This window comes from Pelobates fuscus, chromosome 3 (genome assembly GCF_036172605.1).
Source record: "Pelobates fuscus isolate aPelFus1 chromosome 3, aPelFus1.pri, whole genome shotgun sequence".
Classification (NCBI taxonomy): domain Eukaryota; kingdom Metazoa; phylum Chordata; class Amphibia; order Anura; family Pelobatidae; genus Pelobates; species Pelobates fuscus.
Window position 1 is genome coordinate 335,395,610 of NC_086319.1, and position 22,255 is coordinate 335,417,864.

General features: G+C 45.4%; 1 protein-coding gene across 1 annotated transcript; it reads right to left on the reverse strand.

Annotated features, from left to right (window-relative positions):
* Positions 1–210: 210 nt before the first annotated feature.
* ARPP19 (cAMP regulated phosphoprotein 19) lies at positions 211–21,914 on the reverse strand. The gene is made up of 3 exons (XM_063445696.1): positions 21,740–21,914; positions 2,694–2,816; positions 211–2,028 (listed from the first exon to the last, which is right to left on the reverse strand). Exons 1-3 carry the CDS (start codon positions 21,797–21,799, stop codon positions 1,858–1,860), a joined length of 354 nt encoding a protein of 117 aa, XP_063301766.1. The 5' UTR covers positions 21,800–21,914; the 3' UTR covers positions 211–1,857.
* Positions 21,915–22,255: the final 341 nt, after the last annotated feature.

The window sequence follows — 22,255 nt, forward strand, 5'->3', positions numbered from 1 at the left end:
TATGAGAGCCAATCACAGTAAGGTTTACACTTCTGCTCAAAAGTCCACATTTTTTGTGACAGACTTAATTCAGACTATTTGCCAATCTGGCTTCAATAAGAAATCCATAGAAGAAAACTAGAAAATTACCAAACGAGGAGATTAAGAATATTTTTGTTCTAAATTCACTTGTGCGTTCCTACATCATTGAAAAGAAACACAATCAAGACATACAGTTGTAATCTTTATTAACAATATTCATAAATGTTTAGTATATCCAGCATTATTGTAGTTCATATGCTAACACAGACTACTTTAAAATGTTGATACCAATTAATGACTGCTGTTGGACACCAATAAGCACAGTAATATACACCTTGAAGGTTTAGCAGTTATCGAACCTTAGAATTTGCTTATGTTGTAAATTTACGGTTTGTTTTGGAATATGTGTCCCGAATGCATGTTAACACAGAACATTTATCTTCTGGTCACAACCCCAAACTATTCCAAACTTTTATATTAGCATTGGATAGAATATACAGATATATGGAGTCAGTTTTAATGCCTTAAAAATTTGCTGCAGACTAGCAGATCCCCTCCCTTAGTGCCACAGATTGATGTATGCATGTACCATGCAGGTCCACGTAACCTGGAGCCATGGACAAAAAAAAAATACATGCAAATTTCTCGACATAGGCATGCGACACAATCTGCGGCTGCTCTACAATTGTGTAAACCACAGGTAGGCCGGGAATATCTGCGCTGTTATGAGGACTCGTTACTCTTTGTAAGATGAAACTACAGCAGCATGAACAGGCATAAGTTGCTTTTTCCTGGCTCACCAAATTAATTCCTTGAAATACAGTTTGTTTCATCCCATAAAAAAAGTCCACAAATAAATCCATTTTTACAACGAAACAAAAACTGAACAAAAACAAATTTTGAATGATCTTCATGAAATTAACCAGGGAGATTGTTTTTTTTTCTGTTTAAATTTGAAAACTAAAATGTGCTACAGCTTTACATACAGATCTTGTAAACTGTAAAAATTAGTACATGTTTGCAAAAAGGTTGTGCAAAACTATTGTATTTACAAAATGGCACAAAAGTGAATTCAACAGTCTATGCACATGCACACTTCATCCACATCTTCAACATAAGGTTCTACACTACTAACCAGGAAAATACCAGCTTCAACAGGTCTCTTTCATTACATACTAGGTTCATGAAAGGTTACAGCCATGTGAGCAAATATTGCCCAAGTCGAATCCTATCGTTAAAGCTGAGAAAGGTTTAAGGCCATTCAAGTTAAAAGGGCAGAAAGCTGAGAACAACCTTTGAGAACCCAGTTTGATTTGACATGCTTTCTTTCAAAACATAATTTGTGGTCTTAAACTCCAAAGAAAAGTTGAAAAGGAAGGGAAATTTAAAAAAAAAAAAAAAAAAAAAAAAAAAAAAAAAAAAAAAAAACACAAAATACTACGTTATGAAGAAATCAAGTTGTGAAAGAAAAGCAAAACATTAAAACAGTAAAACCCACAGAAGTGTCCATCGCTTATACCTGATAGAGGCATTATGTACAATTAAATGTTGTGTTTGTTTTCAAGTAGCTTAACTTTACATTGCTATACCAAAACAGGTCTATTTATCAGTGCATTGTTTTCAGACTATTCTACATATCCTACACTCCAGACAGCTGCTTGCCATACTACTGCCTAAGCCAAGCCGTCAGCCCGACTACAGTGTTTAGGAAGAAAGAGCAGAAAGGAAAAAAGAAAAGTGAAAAATCATGGAAAAAAAAAAAAAAAAAAAGGAAAACAAAAAAAAAGGCAGAAAATAAATGGGAATGAGGTGGTTTCATGCAGATAGGCGAGTTGATCAACCAGCCAACTTGCTGGCAACCAGAGAAGGTTTCCTCTGCGGAAGGTCCTGTGGAGTAGGAATATGATCACCAGTGACTTCTGTTTTGTCCGGAGCAGCTGCTGGAAGTTGCTTGTTCTTTATTTTCGCCTTGGCCATGTTGTAGTCCCCAGAATCAAAATATTTTTGCTAGGAAGATAAATATGAAAGTGTTAGTGAATTACTGATTGTAAAACATCAAATTATTCCTCAAGACAACCTAGTAGAACACTGGAAAAGCAGACATTATAAACCTTTCACATGTTCGAGAGGAGACACCACTCATACATAGAGGTTTGATACAAAGCATACACAAGATGTGCATCCCAAAACAAGGTCTAATCTTTAGCAACAGATCTTCCTTTAGATTCCCATCAGGTCTTTTTTAGTTATTCAGATGACCAGTGCTGCTGAGCAGAACATCTATTTCATACACTTCTCACAGCAAAGGACAGAGTGCCCACTTCTTCAAACTGTTACAAATGCATTTATAAGTGCCCCCCCAACACCTTACATCTGGCAATATGTTGAATATAAAGCATAGTTAATTATTAGCATGATTAACCCTCCCTGTTGCTCCTGATACTACAGGTATCAGGAGCCAAGTTCTAGGTCCCGTGACGTTTTTGGTTTGCAAAATCAAAACTAAAATGTAATAGGAAACAATAAAAACATTTTATAAGTAATCCAAAAGGAGAGAACCACCCCCTCCCCCTCCAAAAAAACCCCAAACATTCTATAAATAAGAACAGAACTGTTTAATAAGCACAAGCTATGCTCTATCAAGCACTGATTAAATTAATGGATGTACTTACTCCTTTTGTAAGTCGTTTTCTCAAGAAGTCTGACCCTCCAGGCTTAGGCCCCAGGTGTGGATATCTAGCTTTTAATTTTGCTTCTTCAGCTTTCTCAGGGCTGACCACCTTATCATCCATTTCCTATAGAGAGGGCAGAGGGATAAATAAAAGTCAATATACATATACTACAAATAGAAACACACTTTATAGTTGAAAACACATGAGAACAAAAGCCGAAAGTATTAGTACATGGTAACCCCTATAATTACTTATAAAATTACTATAAAAAAAAAATCCATGAAGCTCCAGCAGCACAATGAGGATAAGCATCGTCCAAATAATGTGCAGTCACATTCACAAGAGCCTTTACTGTCTTCACCAAGTTACATGCCAGAAGATTACCATTCTAACCAGCAATGATCGGTTGCCTTCACTTAAAGGACCACTTCAGCTTAATGAAGTGGTCTGGGTGCCAGGTCCAGCTAGGGTTAACCCATTTTTTTTATAAACATAGCAGTTTCAGAGAAACTGCTATGTTTATGAATGGGTTAAGCCTTCCCCCAAATCCTCTAGTGGCTGTCTCATTGAAAGCATTCCAAAAGAAAGCATTGTAAATGCTTTCCTATGCGACCGGCTGAATGCGCGTGCAGCTCTTGCCGCGCGTGCGCATTCAGCCGACGGGGCGGAACGGAGGAGGATCGGAGGCAGAGATCTCCCCGCCCAGCGCTGGAAAAAGGTAAGTTTTACCCCTTCTCCCCTTTCCAGAGCCGGGCGGGAGGGGGACCCTGAGGGTGGGGGCACCCTCAGGGCACTATAGTGCCAGGAAAACGAGTATGTTTTCCTGGCATTAGAGTGGTCCTTTAAAGGGACACTAGTCACTAGAACAACTACAGCTTGATGTAGTTGTTCTGGTGTGTATAATCATGCACTGCAGGCCCCCTAAGGCTCTGGAGGTGCTTCTTGGGGCAGTGCTGCATGTGCCATTCAGCATTTCCATGCAGTTTTCCTCATAGGAAAACATTTATTCATGTTTGTGTTCCTGACCCTGTAATGTTACTTTAAAGGGACACTATAGTCACCTAAACAACTTTAGCTTAATGAAGCAGTTTTGGTGTATAGCACATGCCCCTGCAGCCTCACGGCTCAATCCTCTGCCATTTAGGAGTTAAATCCCTTTGTTTATGAACCCTAGTCACACCTCCCTGCATGTGACTTGCACAGCCTTCCATAAACACTTCCTGTAAAGAGAGCCCTATTTAGGCTTTCTTTATTGCAAGTTCTGTTTAATTAAGATTTTCTTATTCCCTGCTATGTTAATAGCTTGCTAGACCCTGCAAGAGCCTCCTGTATGTGATTAAAGTTCAATTTAGAGATTGAGATACAATTATTTAAGGTAAATTACATGTGTTTGAAAGTGAAACCAGTTTTTTTCATGCAGGCTCTGTCAATCATAGCCAGGGGAGGTGTGGCTAGGGCTGCATAAACAAAAACAAAGTGATTTAACTCCTAAATGACAGTGAATTGAGCAGTGAAATTGCAGGGTAATGATCTATACACTAAAACTGCTTTATTTAGTAATTAAGTTAGCATTTTATGATGCAACATACAAATTGACCAAAAATGCTTTGTTGCTTCTTTTCTCCCCTGAACCAATGGCTAGGAAGACAAAGTTCCCTGGATTTAAGTCTTGGGTTAAAGCTCATGTTAAGCTAAGCTTCTCATTGGTTGATGTGATGTCAATGACAACTCCAGTTATAAAAGCAGCTTAACCCTTTAAGACCGGAGGGCGTACAATTACGCCCTATTTTAAGCGGCTCTGAACGCCGCAGGGCGTAATTGTACGCCCTCCGTTTTTTTCTTACTTACCCTGTCGCCGGCGATCCCACGCCGGTGATCGCGGTTGGGGGGACTCCCAGGGAGCCCCCCGCGGCACATCCGTCCTCTTCCGACCCCCCCTGGCCATGTGAGAGTGAGGTCCTTACGAGGACCTCACAAATCACATGGCCGGGTTAGCTGGCTCAGGCATTGCCAGCAGGGGGACTAACTAATGACAGTTAGTCCCCCTGCTGGCTGGAAATAAAATTAATTAATCAGTGTAAAAAAAATAAAATAATATACTTATATATATATATATATATACACACACACACACACACACACACACACACACATACACTGTCTAGGTCTATTTTAATATATATATATTTATTAATATCAAATTACACGTAGACTGATATATATATATATATATATATATATATATATATAATAAAAAAATTGTAAATACGTAAAAATAAAATTAAAAAAAATTAAAAATAAATAATTAAAAATATATAGATGTGTTTTATTTCTTTCTAACTGTATTGTGATATTAATATATATATCAAAATACACGTAGAACGAAATATATATATATCTATATAAGTATATATCACTATATATAAATAAAAATATTTTAAAAAATTGTATACACACACACACACACACATTAATTCTACACATATATTTATGTAATATTTTTACATAATTAGGTATCCTAATTAATTACAATTAGCGGGACCTGCCTGACAACCCATGCCGAAAGTAAAGGGAATTTAATTTGCACTATATTTAACCCTATAACTTTCCAAGACACCATAAAACCTGTACACGGGGGGTACTGTTTTACTCGGGAGACTTCGCTGAACACAAATATTAGTGTTTCAAAACAGTAAAATATATTACAACGAGATCGCCAGTAAAAGTGACGTTTTTTTGCATTTTTCACACACTTACAGCACTTACACGGACGATATTATTGCTGTGATACTTTTTACTGTTTTGAAACACAAATATTTGTGTTCAGCGAAGTCTCCCGAGTACAACAGTACCCCCCTCATGTACAGGTTTTATGGTGTTTTCAAAAGTTACAGCGTCAAATATAAGGTTTGTGTTTCATTTTTTTCCACATTAAAATTTGCCAGATTGCTTACGTTGCCTTTGTGACCCTATGGTAGCCCAAGAATGAAAATTACCCCTATGATGGCATACCATTTGCAATAGTAGACAACCCAAGGTATTGCAAATGGGGTATGTCCAGTCTTTTTTAGTAGCCATTTGGTCACAAACACTGGCCAAAATTGGCGTTTTTTGCATTTTTCACACACACACAAAAATACTAACAAAACGCTAACTTTGGCCAGTGTTTGTGACCAAATGGCTACTAAAAAGACTGGACATACCCCATTTGCAATACCTTGGGTTGTCTACTATTGCAAATGGTATGCCATTATGGGTGTAAATGTATTTCCTGGGCTACTATACAGTCTCAAAGGCAACGTAACCAATCTGGCGAATTTCATTTTCAAATGTAACACGCTATATTTGACCCTGTAACTTCCCAAAACACTATAAAACCTGTACATAGGGGGTACTGTTTTACACGTGTGACTTTGCTGAATACAAATGTGTATTTTATTGCAGTAAAATCAAACAGTATTATGACATTGACAGTTAAAATGTCATGTAGAACTAAAAAAATAACACTTATTTTCTCCCATTTTTTTCATAATAAATTATGTTTCATAGCTAAATATTTGATATTAAATGAAATCCCTGTTTCCCCTGAATAAAATGATATATAATAAGGGGGGTGCATTCAATATGAAAGAGGTGAATTACGGTTGGACAGACATAACGCAAATGCCAGGTTTTGTTTACGTTTTGTTCTGTCACAACGTGTACATTTGGCTCAGTCCTTAAGGGGTTAAAAAATAAGTGGCTCTAACATTAGCATGTCTCAAACACTGCCCTTCTTAACAGATGGATGCCAGAACGCCCGTTGCACACAGATGAAGGCTTGTATGTTTCCTTTGCCTCAGGATTTATATTTACAGAAAGTAAAAGGAAGCATCAGAAGACTGATCTTTTCTTCTCCTATGTTGAAACATTGATAAAGTGAGCTTCAGTCCGGTTCTCTAAATTTGAAAACACTTGCAGGGTTATTCACCAATCTGTAATTGTTGGAAATTCAAAGTGCATTCCAAACTTTAGAGCAAGACAGCTGCACTGAAAATATGGCTTGGTTAATATTTTTAAAATCAAATACTAGTGGCCAACAATTAAAATTCACTTTGAGGAGGGCATGTCCTGCAACTCTGAACGGTGGCACATCGAGAGCGCCCGACATTCCAAGTAAAATAGAGCCATTTTTACCCCCTAAAAAAGCCTAGATGGGTAACAAAAAGTAATCCTAAGCAAAATAAATAATCGTTGGAACTAGTGATGTAGGTGCAACTATCACCTGTGTGGATCTCTCCACACACACACAAAAGTGAAACAAAGTGAAAAATAAAATGGTGAGAGCACTCAACAAACATTACCAATTAAAACGTGGATGCATTCCTAAAAATGAGATAAAAGACCATATGGTAATATAGTAAAAGCTAATATTAAAACCACATATTATTGGTCAAACTCAATTGTTGCTCTGTCACTTAAAAAGCTGACTCAGACTAGAAGCATAAAGTAGAGAAAAGCAGCAGCAAAGGTGGATTTCTGCTGTACCCAAGAGATCTCCTGTTCGTGCCAATGATAGTATTTCCAAAGACGGTAAAAATACAATTTATTGGAACATATAAATAAAACACAAAGTCCACCAGTAATTGCCACCTGACGCGTTTCGGCATTAAAGCCTTCCTCATTAGTGGTGATCCTGCTCTTCTCCGCAATTCTTTTAAATGTGTGTTTTGGCACCCTCCTCGCTGACTTCCGGTTCCTGTTCCCGCATTTGTCATCACTTGCCGTGAGGAAGGCTTTGATGTCGAAATGCGTCAGTTGGCAATTACTGGTGAACTTTATCTGTTTGTATTTTATTTTATTTATATGTTCCAATAAATTGTATTTTTACCGTGATCCTGCATCCTGGGTCTTTGGAAATACTATCATTGGCACGAACAGGATATCTCCTGGGTACAGCAGAAATCCACCTTTGCAGCTGCTTTTCTCCGCTTTATGCTTCTAGTCTGAGTCAGCAACATGTGAGTTTGACCAATAATATGTGGTTTTAATATTAGTTTTTACTATATTACCCTATGGTCTTTTATCTCATTTTTAGGAATGCATCCATGTTTTAATTGGTAAAGTTTATGTTTGAGTGCTCTCACCATTTCAGATTTTTCAAATAGAAATCCTTGGCATCCCAGAACCGGCTGGAACCTGGATTGGGCACAAAAAAAATTAAAATCAAATCAGAACTGGACCGCTATTTTTGCGACAAAGTGAGGGCTCTCTCATTTGATATAGATGGCGACTCAGTCCAACGCCTCCGACTCCCCACCAGGGAGCCCAGCGCTCTCAGAGCATTCCACGACCTCCAAGGATATGGAGATTTGAGAGATCTTGCAGAACCTACCTTCTAGGTTGGACCTAGCCCTAATTGCTGGGCCGTCTGGGGCCTCGATGCAGGACCAGATATCCACCCTAGCAAAGATGTCTGCCACATGGGGCAAAGAGTGGGAGAGCTGGAAAAAGAAAATCTAACTACTATTTCAGCCATAAAGGCCATCGAGTCAAGATAGGCCAGTCTTGAAACCAGATTTATTAAATTGGCCCGAAATCAGGAGGACCTTGAAAACAGGAGTAGGCACAATAATTTGCACATTAGAGGCCTACAGGTACCGCAGGACACCCCAGATGAATTACTGGCCACACTGCAACTACTATTCAATGAAACATTGAAAAGGCACTTGGATACCCCAGTGTTGAAGGATAGGGCACACAGGGCTCTAAGACAGAAAGGACTATCTCAATACTCACCGAGAGACAATCTGTCGGATTCACTAATATAAGGTAAAGGAAGACATACTGCACCTCTCTAAAGACTCTCCAGCACTACAGAAGAACAACATTAGTATGCAGGTTTTTCCAGATCTGGCGTGAACGACATTGCAGGGCAGGAGGGCTCACCGCCCGATTACATTAGCACTACAAGAACACAATATCAAGTATCGCTGAGGTTACCCCTTTTCGTTGTCCGTGCTCCAAGAGGGGGCAACACACTTCATCAGACCTTCCAGAATTTCAGCGGTGCCTTAACCTGCCTATGGTGGATGTCGTGGACTGGTTTGCTGAAGCTTCCATGCCCTTGGGTAAAGCATTGCCTCAACAGCCTAAGTGGAAACATATTGCAGGGAGGAAAAGGCATCGCAACAGCCTAGTACAAGAGCTAGACAAGACACTTCCATTCCCTGAACATTTCATTCAGGTTGTATGCACCCTACCACATAGGTGGCTTTTGATGCCCATTTGGCCATCACTAATAGAAGGGCAGATGCTCAGATAGAAGTCCAAATCCTGGGACTATGACACCCTCCATCATGGTCCTATAGAGTATTATGCTCACAGCCTTGCATTTTGTATATACTTATTTGTATATCCCATTAAGGACACATGACATGTCATGATTCCCTTTTATTCCAGAAGTTTGGTCCTTAAGGGGATATACTTATTTGTATATACTTATTTGTATATACTTATTTGTATATACTTATTTGTATATACTTATTTGTATATACTTATTTGTATATACTTATTTGTATATACTTATTTGTATATACTTTGGTTGTGAATAACAGTTTCTCCCTCCCCCCTATTTCATTCATACATTGTTCATCAACACAACAACAGTCTGTAGAAGCAGCGGGGTGTTTATTCCCCCGGTGGCACCACGGTTGGGTAATCCCCTTCACTATAGGCCTCTTAAAGGGGCCATCTATTCCACGGCTCCACTGTATGAACCGGCAGAAAGGACGGGGCAACTAACTTCCCTGTATATTTACATAGGTTATACTAATGTCCGGTCTGCAAAGTGATCTTAAGGATTGTTGGGCCATTATCTGGGAAGCTCTGGCTGCCTATGGCCTGTCCTAACTCGCACCCCAACCACCCTGTATCTGTGACATTAATGGTATAAACGCGGGGGGGTATACTAATGTAAATATATTATCATGTAGTAAGTAATATAATATATTACTGTAAATATGTTTTCCACTATGACAACTACACGTGTAGAGGTAGCCCTTGGGGACTTGTATCCCGTACAATAGGGACTGACCACTCATGCAAGTGCCGGCTAAACCCACGTACTAGCTGGGTCTACTAAACATGGTGCCGTAATATAAGCGGGTTCAGTCCCGCCACTGACAGCTACAACTAGATGATTATCATTTTTGATTCTGGAAATCGGATGTCGTGAGCGACGATGCTCCTTTAATACACCTCCATTTATTCAGAGGTTTATTACTTACTTTTATAATTGTGTATAGATCATGAACGGCTGAGGGCACTACGGGAGCGACACAGTCTCCTATTTGGGACGCTATTTGCACCCCCTTGTATTACTGCTTGCAGTGCTCGTTTAAATTGTTATTTGTTTTACTTTCTTTTGAGCACACTTTTTCTTCTTCCAGAAAGTGACTGTTGTACAGGACCCAGACTCCATAGTGATAGGGCGTTGAATTTAGTGTACCTATGATGCAAACATTTAAGGTCGTATCTTATAACGTCAAGGGCCTTAACTCCTCTGAAAAGAGGCAGATGGCAATACGCGACTTTCTTCAAATGGAAGCCGATGTGGTTTTTGTACAGGAAACACACTTTCGGGGGAGGGAGCTCCTAAATTGAGCCATAAACAATTCCCATATTGCCACTATAACAACTTCCACTTAAGTAAAACAAGTGGGGTGGCCATATTAGTCAGCTCACGAATCTCATTTACATATCAACACCAGATCACAGACACCTCAGGGAGTTACATTATTCTTGAAGAGCTGGTGGGATCATCCCATCACCCTATCTCCCCAATAAAAAACATTGTTCCTCATTTAGGTGCATAATGTCAGTAGTCCGAAGCTATGCGGAAGGAATCATCCTTATAGAAGGGGACTTCAAAATCTCCCTGGATGCCCAAAGAGACAGCACTGCTACAAACCCTGCACATCTTGCTTTGGCTAGGGCCCAGATGCGCAGACTACTCAACAGCAGTCAATTAAATGACTGCTGGAGAATCCAGAACCCATCTACCAAAGATTTTACCTTCTATTCGCCTCCAAACAGGACATGCACTAGAACAGACTATTTCCTAGTGGCACACAAGGACCTTTCACTGATGCGCAACACAAATATAGGCAATATTGTCTGGTCCGACCATGTTCCCATTTCACGGACTATAGCGATCTCCACGCTACCGGCAATAAAGTACCAGTGGAAACCTAACCCTTACCTACTACAAAACCCCAAAGTACGCCAAGCACTTTCAACTATCACATTACTTCCAGGAAAACAAGACTTCCGATACCACTAAACAATACAATGGGAAGCCCATAAGTGTGTCCTGAGGGGAAAGCTAGCGAAGTGGGGATCGCAGTTAAAGAGGGAGAAGTCTAGTACTAGGAAAAGACTATTCCAGGATATTACAGAACTGGAGGACAAGCATAAAGATACGTTGTCAGACTATTGCAAACTAGCCTCTCTTAGGTCTGAGCTCAAGATCCTGATGGGAAATAGCACAAAAAAAAATAAAAAAAAATAATATATATATATATTAATTACTTTGGACTAAAGAGAGATTTTATTCCCAGGGAGACAGATGTGGGAAGCTGTTGGCGTCTGCGCTAAAAACTCAACAGCATATATACATTCCTAAAATTAAAAGGACAGGCGGGACGATGGCCCATACTGCCGATGATATTGCCGAGGCGTTTAGAGACTTTTATCACTCCCTCTATAATTTGAAACAGACCCTTAAAGGGAAACTCCAGTGCCAGGAAAACAATCAGTTTTCCTGGCACTGCAGGTTCCCTCTCCCTCCCACCCCCCAATCCCCAGTTACTGAAGGGGTGAAAACCCCTTCAGTAACTTACCTGAGGCAGCAACATGTCCCACGGCGCTGCTTTTTCCTCCGCCGCTGCTCCTCCTTCTGACTGCGTCGGACGGTGGGCGAGACTGATCCCGCCCACCGGCCAGGGAGACCTAATGCACATGCACAGAAATGCCACGCATTAGCGCTCCCCATAGGAAAGCATTGAAAATGCTTTCCTATGGGGAAATGAGCGACGCTGGAGGTTCTCACACAGCGTGAGGACGTCCAGCGACGCTCTAGCACAGGTTTCCTGTGCTTGGAACCAGCAAGTGCCCTCTAGTGGCTGTCTAGAAGGCAGCCACTAGAGGTGGAGTTTACCCTGCAAGGTAATTATTGCAGTTTATAAAAAAAAAAAAAAAAAAAATGCAATTCTTACACTTGCAGGGTTAAGAGTAGTGGGAGTTGGCACCCAGACCACTCCAATGGGCAGAAGTGGTCTGGGTGCCTGGAGTGTCCCTTTAAGTAGGGAAGACATAAAAAGCCTACTTGGAGTGCATCTTCGGCAATAAGATATCCCGCATAGAAGCTCAGGCGTTGGATGCTCCCTTCACAGTAGAGGAGCCGTCTAAGGCCATTCATACCGCTCCATCTAATAAAGTCCCAGGACCAGACGGCTTTTCTAGTATCTATTACAAAACTTTTGTTCAGGAACCATCACCCTATTTTTTGGACTCAATTAATTTGTTAACCAATTCGACTGCCCCCCTCCCCCCACCTCCAGTCTAGAAGCCACAATTACCCTGATCCCCAAACCCAGAAAAGACCCAGAGGTCTGTAGTAGCTTCCATCCCATTTCACCAATTAATGTGGACATAAAACCATTTACTAAAATATCATGTTTACAGGAATCGATACACCCAGACCAAGCGGCGTTTGTTCCAGCGCGAGAGGCCAAGGATAATACCACCAAGAGATAGTGGACTTAGTTCAATGGGCACAGAGAGGGGGGACCCAGCCATCCTGTTGGCGATTAGGGATCGACCGATATTGATTTTTTAGAGCCGATACCGATACCGATATTCTGTGAACTTTCAGGCCGATAGCCGATATAATTTGCCGATATTCTGTACATTTACCTTTTTGGAAAATAAAAAACTATTTCTAAAGGTAAATGCACAAAATATACATGCCACGTGTAGTGGATGCAGTGTGTTTAGACAGGGGAGCTGTGTATGTGTGTGTAGTGGGTGCAGTGTGTGTATGTAGTGGATGCAGTGTGTGTGTAGTGGATGCAGTGTGTGTTTCTGTAGTGTGAGTGGTGTGGATGCAGTCTGTTTGTGTAGTGGATGCAGTGTGTATTTGTCTAGATGCAGAGTGTTTGTGTAGTGTGTGGGTAGTGTGCGTAAAGTGAATGCAGTGTGTGTAAAGTGAATGCTGTATATACTAAATGCAAAGTGTGTGTGTTTGTGTAGTGTGTGTATATAAGGAATGCAGAGTGTGTATTTGTGTAGTGTGTGTATAGTGAATGTAGTGTGTTTATATAATGCAGAGTGTGTGTGTTTGTATAGTGTGTGTATATAATGCAGAGTGTGTGCGTAGTGTGCATTATATAAACACACTACACAAACACACTGCACAAACACACACTGAATTATATAAACACACTGCACAAACACACACTGAATTATATAAACACACTACACAAACACACTGTGTATATAATGCAGTGTTTATATAATGCAGTGTGTTTGTGTCATGTTTATATAATGCAGTGTGTTTGTGTAGTGTTTATATAATGCAGTGTGTTTCTATAGTGTGTGTGTATATAATGCAGTGTGTGTGTATATAATGCAGTGTGTGTTTATAATACAGTGTGTTTGTGTAGTGTGCATTATATACACACACTATACAAACACACTGCATTATATATACACACACTATACAAACACACACTGCATTATATACACACACACTATACAAACACACTGCATTATATACACAGTGTGTTTGTGTAGTGTATGTGTATAATAATAGAGTGTATGTGTGAGGGGGCATTTTTTTATTAAAAAAATATATATATATTTTTATATTAAATTATAATTTTTTTATATATTTAATTATTATTTATTTTTCGTTGTCCCCTCTCCCTGCTTGTTGCCTTGCCAGGGAGGGGGGATATGTTAATCCCTGGTGGTCCAGTGGCATTGGCTTAGCTGGGGGAGGGGAGGTGGGCAGCAAGCGTTTACTCACCTCCCAGCAGCTCCTCCAGTTCCCCAGTGTAAATCTCGCGAGACCCGCGGCTGTCAGAGCTGGCCGCGGGTCTCGCGAGATTTACACTGGAGAGCTGGAGGAGCTGCTGGGAGGTAAGTGCTTGCTGCCCACCCCCCCAGGACCGCCGGGCTTGTAATGAGCCTGGCGGTCTTGGGAGGTATTATCGGCAATATCGGTATCCCTATTGGCCGATACCGATATTGCCGAAAATACCGAATATCGGCCGATTATATCGGTAAAACCGATAATCGGTCGATCCCTATTGGCGATAGATGCTGAAAAGGAATTCGAAAGGGTGGACTGGCCGTTCCTCTCTCACATCGGAAACTCTGTTTCGAACCCGCTTGGATGCAGTGGATTAAGGCCATATATTCATGACCCACTGCAGGCATAAAAGTGAACGGTCAATTGTCTTCGCCCATTACCAACGGTACCAGACAGGGCTGCCCGTCACCTCTTCTGTTTATTTTGGTGTTAGAACCACTGCTTCACACGGTTCGCAAACATGCAAGTATCAGGGGCATCCGGGTGGGACCACCAGAATTTAAGGTGTCCGCCTATTTGGTAGACGAGGTGAACACATATAGCTCATTGACTAACTTCAAAATCAACGCAGATAAATGCGAAATACTTAACCTCACGATACAATCTGGGGAAGCAGAGCGACTACAAAGGGAATTCCGGTTCCAATGGGCCCCTAAATCGATCAAGTACCTGGGGGTTTACATTCCAGCAGATACTAGAGCTCTATATGTATTCAAGTTCCCCTGTTTGCTGACAGCCATACAAGCAGACCTGCAGGTGTGGGATAAACCCCATCTCAGATGGATAGGTAGGGTCAATGCTACATCGATGAACATACTCCCTCGCACTCTGTATCTGCTAAACACAATACCAACATACCTCCCAAGACGGTTCTTTATAACTATTCAGACACTGTTCACAAGATTCATCTGGGCGGGGTTATGTTGCAAGAAATTAACTATAAAGTAATCTCAGGTTGGTATCTCACGCCACAGGACATCAACTGTGTTCAGCCAACCGCATCCCCCCCCCCCCCCCCCCCCTCTGCTGGATGTGTGGAGGGGCGGTAGGTGATATGTTGCACATGTGGTGGAAGTGTAAGGAAATATTGCCCTTCTGGGTACAGGTAGTAACCACAATACAGGAAACCACGGGCACGAACATCTCTCTTGAGATGGACAACCTGTTACTCCTACACATTGACACATCTCTGACAAATATCAAAAACTCATTACTGTATTTTATGCTCACTGTCACCAAGACGGTAATTGTGAGCTTGTGGAAAGCAACTAGGACACCGGGCTTATGTGAACCGATTTCTAAAATCAAGCAATTCTGCACCCTAGAAGAGCTCCGTTGGTCATCTCTGGGGAAACCTGCAGTTTATATCAAGATCTGGCAACCCTGGATCTCCTATATGGGCAGTAGAGTAGAAAGTACACAAACGGCAGACCTGGCTAAAGTCAGCAGAGTTGAAATCTTTGTTACTGCCTGAACCCCATCATTGATTTTGTGAGTGCAGTATAGAAAGCCAGTGCCCCTATATCTGATCCAGTGAATAAGTGAGAGGGAGACCCATTTAGGTTACATGATACCTCAGCCTTTCCCCATTTTTTTTGTCACGTTCGCCCATATTAAAGTCGCCCTCAAAATGGGAGTAGTATGTACAACATGTGTGCTAAGAATTATACTCTAATCAATGTATTATTTTTTCTGTTAGTTCAGTGGTTCTTACACATCTTGTGTTTATGGTTATCTATGCATTTCTATGGTCATATAGTCTCAGCACTCTGGAAATCTCGGGGATAAGATACATGTCGTGGGAGCCCAAGGGCCCTGATGTGTTTCAAGATAGTTGATCCCTACACCCAGTAGAAACCCTCCATTGACAGACACACACTCACTGATTTCACACATTGCAACACTCACACTCACAAATCATTACCTTTATTTTAAATTCACCCAGCCTCCCTACCTTTTGGAAAGCTGCAGTGGATTAGCTTTCCTTGGGGTCTAGTGAAGCTGCGGTCATCTCTGCTTCCTAGAGCGCCGTTTAGTGATTCCTGTCAAAAAAGACGTCATATTCCGGCTCCAAGCACGAGGGAGCAGAGCAGGGAGATTACAGCATCCTCGCTGCCGCAACATTCCTAGACGAGTGGATGCTAATGTACATATGCAACGGGTGCCGTTCCAACATCAGGCTCCCCATAGAAATAACAACGAATCAATGTTTTCCAATGAATAAATAGCGGATGCTGGATGTCCTCATGCAGAGAGCATGAGGACATCCAACGTCAGTTACTGGACCAAAAGTCTGTTAGGATACAGGAAACGCCTCTCGTGGCTGTCTGGTAGACAGCCACTTGAGACAGACTTAGTGCTGCAATGTTTAACATTGCAGCACAAACTGTAATAGAGACACTGTACCCAGATCACTTCAACCAACTGAAGCAGTATGGGTGCCTATGGTGGGGAGAGAGGGGGGGGGAAGGGAGGGGAGAGGAGGGGGGGGAGAGAGATAAAAATAAATTAGTAGTCAGGGTATTTTGTCCCTTTTACAATGACTGATATGAGTTAGGCATTCGACATCAAATATAGATGGTGACACTGGCACTTCTCTATGTAAATAAAAGGCCAAGACCTCACAACCCAAAAGGTTGAAAAGTACCTACCCGAAAATGCTCTCTCCTCAGCACTGCTATCCATATTCTATGACTAAAAGGGAACACACAACAACTAGCGGGAACAAACACAATTATTGCGGCTATTTATAACCAACTACTGTGATCCTTACACCAAATGTAAATGCTAAAATCACATAAGTATCCGCATTTCAAAAAACAGTAGACATTAGGCTGTGGTGTCCCTCACATCTTGTGTAAGTCCATCAAGCCATCAGCCAGCCCAGAACACTTAGTTCTATGTTCCCAGCATCAACTTTGTCCCTGTGACCTTACATCTTTGCGGCCTTTAATTTATTAAACAGTTCCAATCCCCCTATAAAAGAATTGGAACTATTCTTTGGTATTACACAACTATTTTGATGTTACATTTGAAATTCACTTGGAATTCTTAGCAATCCTCAATTTAGTGTTTATATCACTGGGAAACATTTCTGCTGAACAGGGTCCCAGTCAGGCACCGCGACACTATAAGCCCGTGACCCTGTAGTGTTGGTAGGCTGGGAGGAATGCAGGTCCGCTGACACTGGGCCCGCCCTCTTGGCTGAGATCATCAGAATTGACAATCTCAGCCAATCCAATGCGTTCCCATATGAAAGCATTGGGAGGCTAATGTGCATGTGTGGCAAAATGTTGCACTGGCCAATCAGCATCTCCTCATAGAGATGCATTAAACATTGTACAGCATTTACCCAGGAAGCACCTCTAGTGGCCGTCAGAGTGACTGCCACTGGAGATATCCCTAGGCACTAGAAGTAATGTAAACACTGCCTTTCTTCTGAAAAGGCAGAGTTTATATCCTGTCCCTGCAGGCATTTTCATGTAGACACCAGAACAACTGTGTCCAGTGCTGCACAGGATGATGAAGTAAGCCATGCAGGCAGATCACGGGCAGAGCCAGCAGCAGACTGGAGTAAAGGTGAGATTTTGCTATATTTAGGGGGCCAGATGGCGTTTTTTTACACTATAGGGTCAGGAATACATGTTTGTGTTCCTTTAAATATAGTTGCCTATGCAAAACCATGTAACAATGATGTTACCTTTGCAGAATGAAAAACTTCCATATGGAAATAAAATAACAGAAATGCAATTTTAAAACATTTGTAATCCAAATAAGAATACGGATTGGACGTGCCTCATATTTACAGAAATCAAAAAGATTCAAATAACCATCATGATAATGTACTGAGCAATAAGAAGCATGCTAAACGAATGCTCAAAACAAAACCATGCCACCAGGTCTCCATAGTGACACAAAAATAGGACCTTGCACCAAGATTTGCTTCCCTGTAGGGACTAGAAGGAAAAAAATATTACGTACAGGAACTCTCCTAGACTGCAAGTGAGTTGGTTGAATGTGTGCTGGAGTTTAATAGAGTTCAAACTATTAATCCTCAATCCTGATTCAGATTGATGGGAGGATTTGGGCAATTGTTGGGTTAAGAAAAAAACAATTTTTGCACCAAATTTCTGATTATTATACATGTATACTTACATTATACAAAAAAAAAAAAGCTTTGCAGCATGTGCCTTTTAGTGACTGTAATTGAGGTGGGGCGATGATGCTGTAACTGGAATGGTGCCTGCTGTGGCAACTAGGAAGTCTCCTTCATCCTATCCTACATCTGATGAGCAGGATCTAAGCATGGCCAAGTGTTGAGAGCAGCACTCAATAGGTCACCAGCAAAGTTCTCTCTATACGGGGTTCATTCAACACCCCAACAAATACATTAGGGCAGGGTTCTTCCAAATAATAGATTCTCCAGATTTTACATAACTACAGCTCCCATGATGCTCTGCTAGCCTAAATAGTATTTGAATTAGACTATCAGCTATAGATATCTCTTTTGGAACCAACCCCTGCCTCATGAGCATAAAAACACAAATCCTCTGTAATGCAATGTATAATACACAGAGGAAGCCTGTTTGACCAGGAGGCCCCATCATGGAGAGGATGCTGTTTAGTGCTGGGGGATTAGACCCTCCCACCCCAGGAGATGGGATGCTGGGGGGGATTAGACCCTCCCACCCCAGGAGATGGGATGCTGGGGGGGGATTAGACCCTCCCACCCCAGGAGATGGGATGCTGGGGGGGGATTAGACCCTCCCACCCCAGGAGATGGGATGCTGGGGGGGGATTAGACCCTCCCACCCCAGGAGATGGGATGCTGGGGGGGGATTAGACCCTCCCACCCCAGGAGATGGGATGCTGGGGGGGGATTAGACCCTCCCACCCCAGGAGATGGGATGCTGGGGGGGGATTAGACCCTCCCACCCCTGGGATGCTGGGGGGGGGGGGGAGAGATTAGACACTCCCACCCCAGGGATGCTGGGGGGGGGGGGGGGGGAGATTAGACCCTCCCACCCCAGGGATGCTGGGGGGGGGGGGGGGACATTAGACCCTCCCACCCCAGGGATGCTCGGGGTGGGGAGATTAGACCCTCCCACCCCAGGGATGCTCGGGGTGGGGAGATTAGACCCTCCCACCCCAGGGATGCTGGGGGGGGGGGGGAGATTAGACCCTCCCACCCCAGGGATGCTGGGGGGGAGATTAGACCCTCCCACCCCAGGGATGCTGGGGGGGGGGGGAGAGATTAGACCCTCCCACCCCAGGGATGCTGGGGGGGGGGGGAGATTAGACCCTCCCACCCCAGGGATGCTGGGGGGGGGGGGACATTAGACCCTCCCACCCCAGGGATGCTCGGGGTGGGGAGATTAGACCCTCCCACCCCAGGGATGCTCGGGGTGGGGAGATTAGACCCTCCCACCCCAGGGATGCTCGGGGTGGGGAGATTAGACCCTCCCACCCCAGGGATGCTGGGGGGGGAGATTAGACCCTCCCACCCCAGGGATGCTGGGGGGGGGGGGGAGATTAGACCCTCCCACCCCAGGGATGCTGGGGGGGGGGGGGAGATTAGACCCTCCCACCCCAGGGATGCTGGGGGGGGGGGAGATTAGACCCTCCCACCCCAGGGATGCTGGGGGGGGGGGGGGGAGATTAGACCCTCCCACCCCAGGGATGCTGGGGGGGGGGGGGGGGAGATTAGACCCTCCCACCCCAGGGATGCTGGGGGGGGGGGGAGATTAGACCCTCCCACCCCAGGGATGCTGGGGGGGGGGAGATTAGACCCTCCCACCCCAGGGATGCTGGGGGGGGGGAATTAGACCCTCCCACCCCAGGGATGCTGGGGGGGGGGGGGGGGAGAATTAGACCCTCCCACCCCAGGGATGCTGGGGGGGGGAGGGAGATTAGACCCTCCCACCCCAGGGATGCTGGGGGGGGGGGGGGGAGATTAGACCCTCCCACCCCAGGGATGCTGGGGGGGGGGAATTAGACCCTCCCACCCCAGGGATGCTGGGGGGGGGGGGGGAGAATTAGACCCTCCCACCCCAGGGATGCTGGGGGGGGAGGGAGATTAGACCCTCCCACCCCAGGGATGCTGGGGGGGGGGGGAGATTAGACCCTCCCACCCCAGGGATGCTGGGGGGGGGGGAGATTAGACCCTCCCACCCCAGGGATGCTCGGGGTGGGGAGATTAGACCCTCCCACCCCAGGGATGCTCGGGGTGGGGAGGTTAGACCCTCCCACCCCAGGGATGCTGGGGGGGGGGGGGAGATTAGACCCTCCCACCCCAGGGATGCTGGGGGGGGGGGGGAGATTAGACCCTCCCACCCCAGGGATGCTGGGGGGGGAGATTAGACCCTCCCACCCCAGGGATGCTGGGGGGGGGGGAGATTAGACCCTCCCACCCCAGGGATGCTGGGGGGGGGGAGATTAGACCCTCCCAGCCCAGGGATGCTGGGGGGAGGAATTAGACCCTCCCACCCCAGGGATGCTGGGGGGGGGGGAATTAGACCCTCCCACCCCAGGGATGCTGGGGGGGGGGGAATTAGACCCTCCCACCCCAGGGATGCTGGGGGGGGGGGGAATTAGACCCTCCCACCCCAGGGATGCTGGGGGGGGGGGGAATTAGACCCTCCCACCCCAGGGATGCTTGGGGGGGGGGGGAATTAGACCCTCCCACCCCAGGGATGCTGGGGGGGGGGGGGATTAGACCCTCCCACCCCAGGGATGCTGGGGGGGGAATTAGACCCTCCCACCCCAGGGATGCTGGGGGGGGAATTAGACCCTCCCACCCCAGGGATGCTGGGGGGGGAATTAGACCCTCCCACCCCAGGGATGCTGGGGGGGGAATTAGACCCTCCCACCCCAGGGATGCTGGGGGGGGAATTAGACCCTCCCACCCCAGGGATGCTGGGGGGGGAATTAGACCCTCCCACCCCAGGGATGCTGGGGGGGGAATTAGACCCTCCCACCCCAGGGATGCTGGGGGGGGAATTAGACCCTCCCACCCCAGGGATGCTGGGGGGGGAATTAGACCCTCCCACCCCAGGGATGCTGGGGGGGGAATTAGACCCTCCCACCCCAGGGATGCTGGGGGGGGAATTAGACCCTCCCACCCCAGGGATGCTGGGGGGGGAATTAGACCCTCCCACCCCAGGGATGCTGGGGGGGGAATTAGACCCTCCCACCCCAGGGATGCTGGGGGGGGAATTAGACCCTCCCACCCCAGGGATGCTGGGGGGGAATTAGACCCTCCCACCCCAGGGATGCTGGGGGGAAGGGGGGGGGGTTAGACCCTCCCACCCCAGGGATGCTGGGGGGAGGGGGGGATTAGACCCTCCCACCCCAGGGATGCGGGGGGGGATTAGACCCTCCCACCCCAGGGATGCGGGGGGGGGATTAGACCCTCCCACCCCAGGGATGCTGGGGGGGGGGATTAGACCCTCCCACCCCAGGGATGCTGGGGGGGGGGATTAGACCCTCCCACCCCAGGGATGCTGGGGGGGGGGATTAGACCCTCCCACCCCAGGGATGCTGGGGGGGGGGGATTAGACCCTCCCACCCCAGGGATGCTGGGGGGGGATTAGACCCTCCCACCCCAGGGATGGGGGGGATTAGACCCTCCCACCCCAGGGATGCTGGGGGGGGGGGGGGATTAGACCCTCCCACCCAAGGGATGCTGGGGGGTGAGGACTAGACCCTCCCACGCCAGGGATTAGCATTTAATAAAACACTGAGTGCTCGCAGTGCGGCCAGGCAGACACTAGGCCATGCCCTGGTATAAGCTCAGCCTCCAGCAGCCCCAGCCGCCTTTTCCTTATCATTAAGCCGTGACTCATCCTCATGGAAGCCGGCTCCCTCCATTTTGCGGCCCGGAGGCCCCGCACTGTCTCTCCAGACTCACCTTCTGCTCGTCCGTAACGTTCTCCTCCGGCACGCTGCTCTCCTGGTTCTCGGTGGACATGGCGGAGGGAGATACTGTGGCTGACGGCCTCCTCTCACAGCGCCCTGCGATACCTCCCGGCTCCCTCCACACGAAGATGGCGGCGCTGGCGAGTGCGTCACGGTCACGTGATAAGGACGCCGAGAGCGGCTGGGGAATCCTGGGCACAGGCTAAGACTGAGACCTTGACCCCGCCCCCTGTCATGACGTCACCACGCGCACGCATTGACAGGCCGGAGACCTGGCAGTGACGTCAGTGTGTGGGCAAAGTGATGGCTGACCTTGTCACCTCACATGGTGACCTGCATGGCCATGATACCCAGCCAGCCTTAAAGGGCTTCTCTGGAAAGTTATATCATTGAAATAAGCGTAAAGAAAAAACTTCATATTTGATAATACTTGGTAATCTGTTACATTTATCTTAAAGATTTAGCAATGGATATCACAAACCTGCTCCAATACAATGTGTGCCAGGAT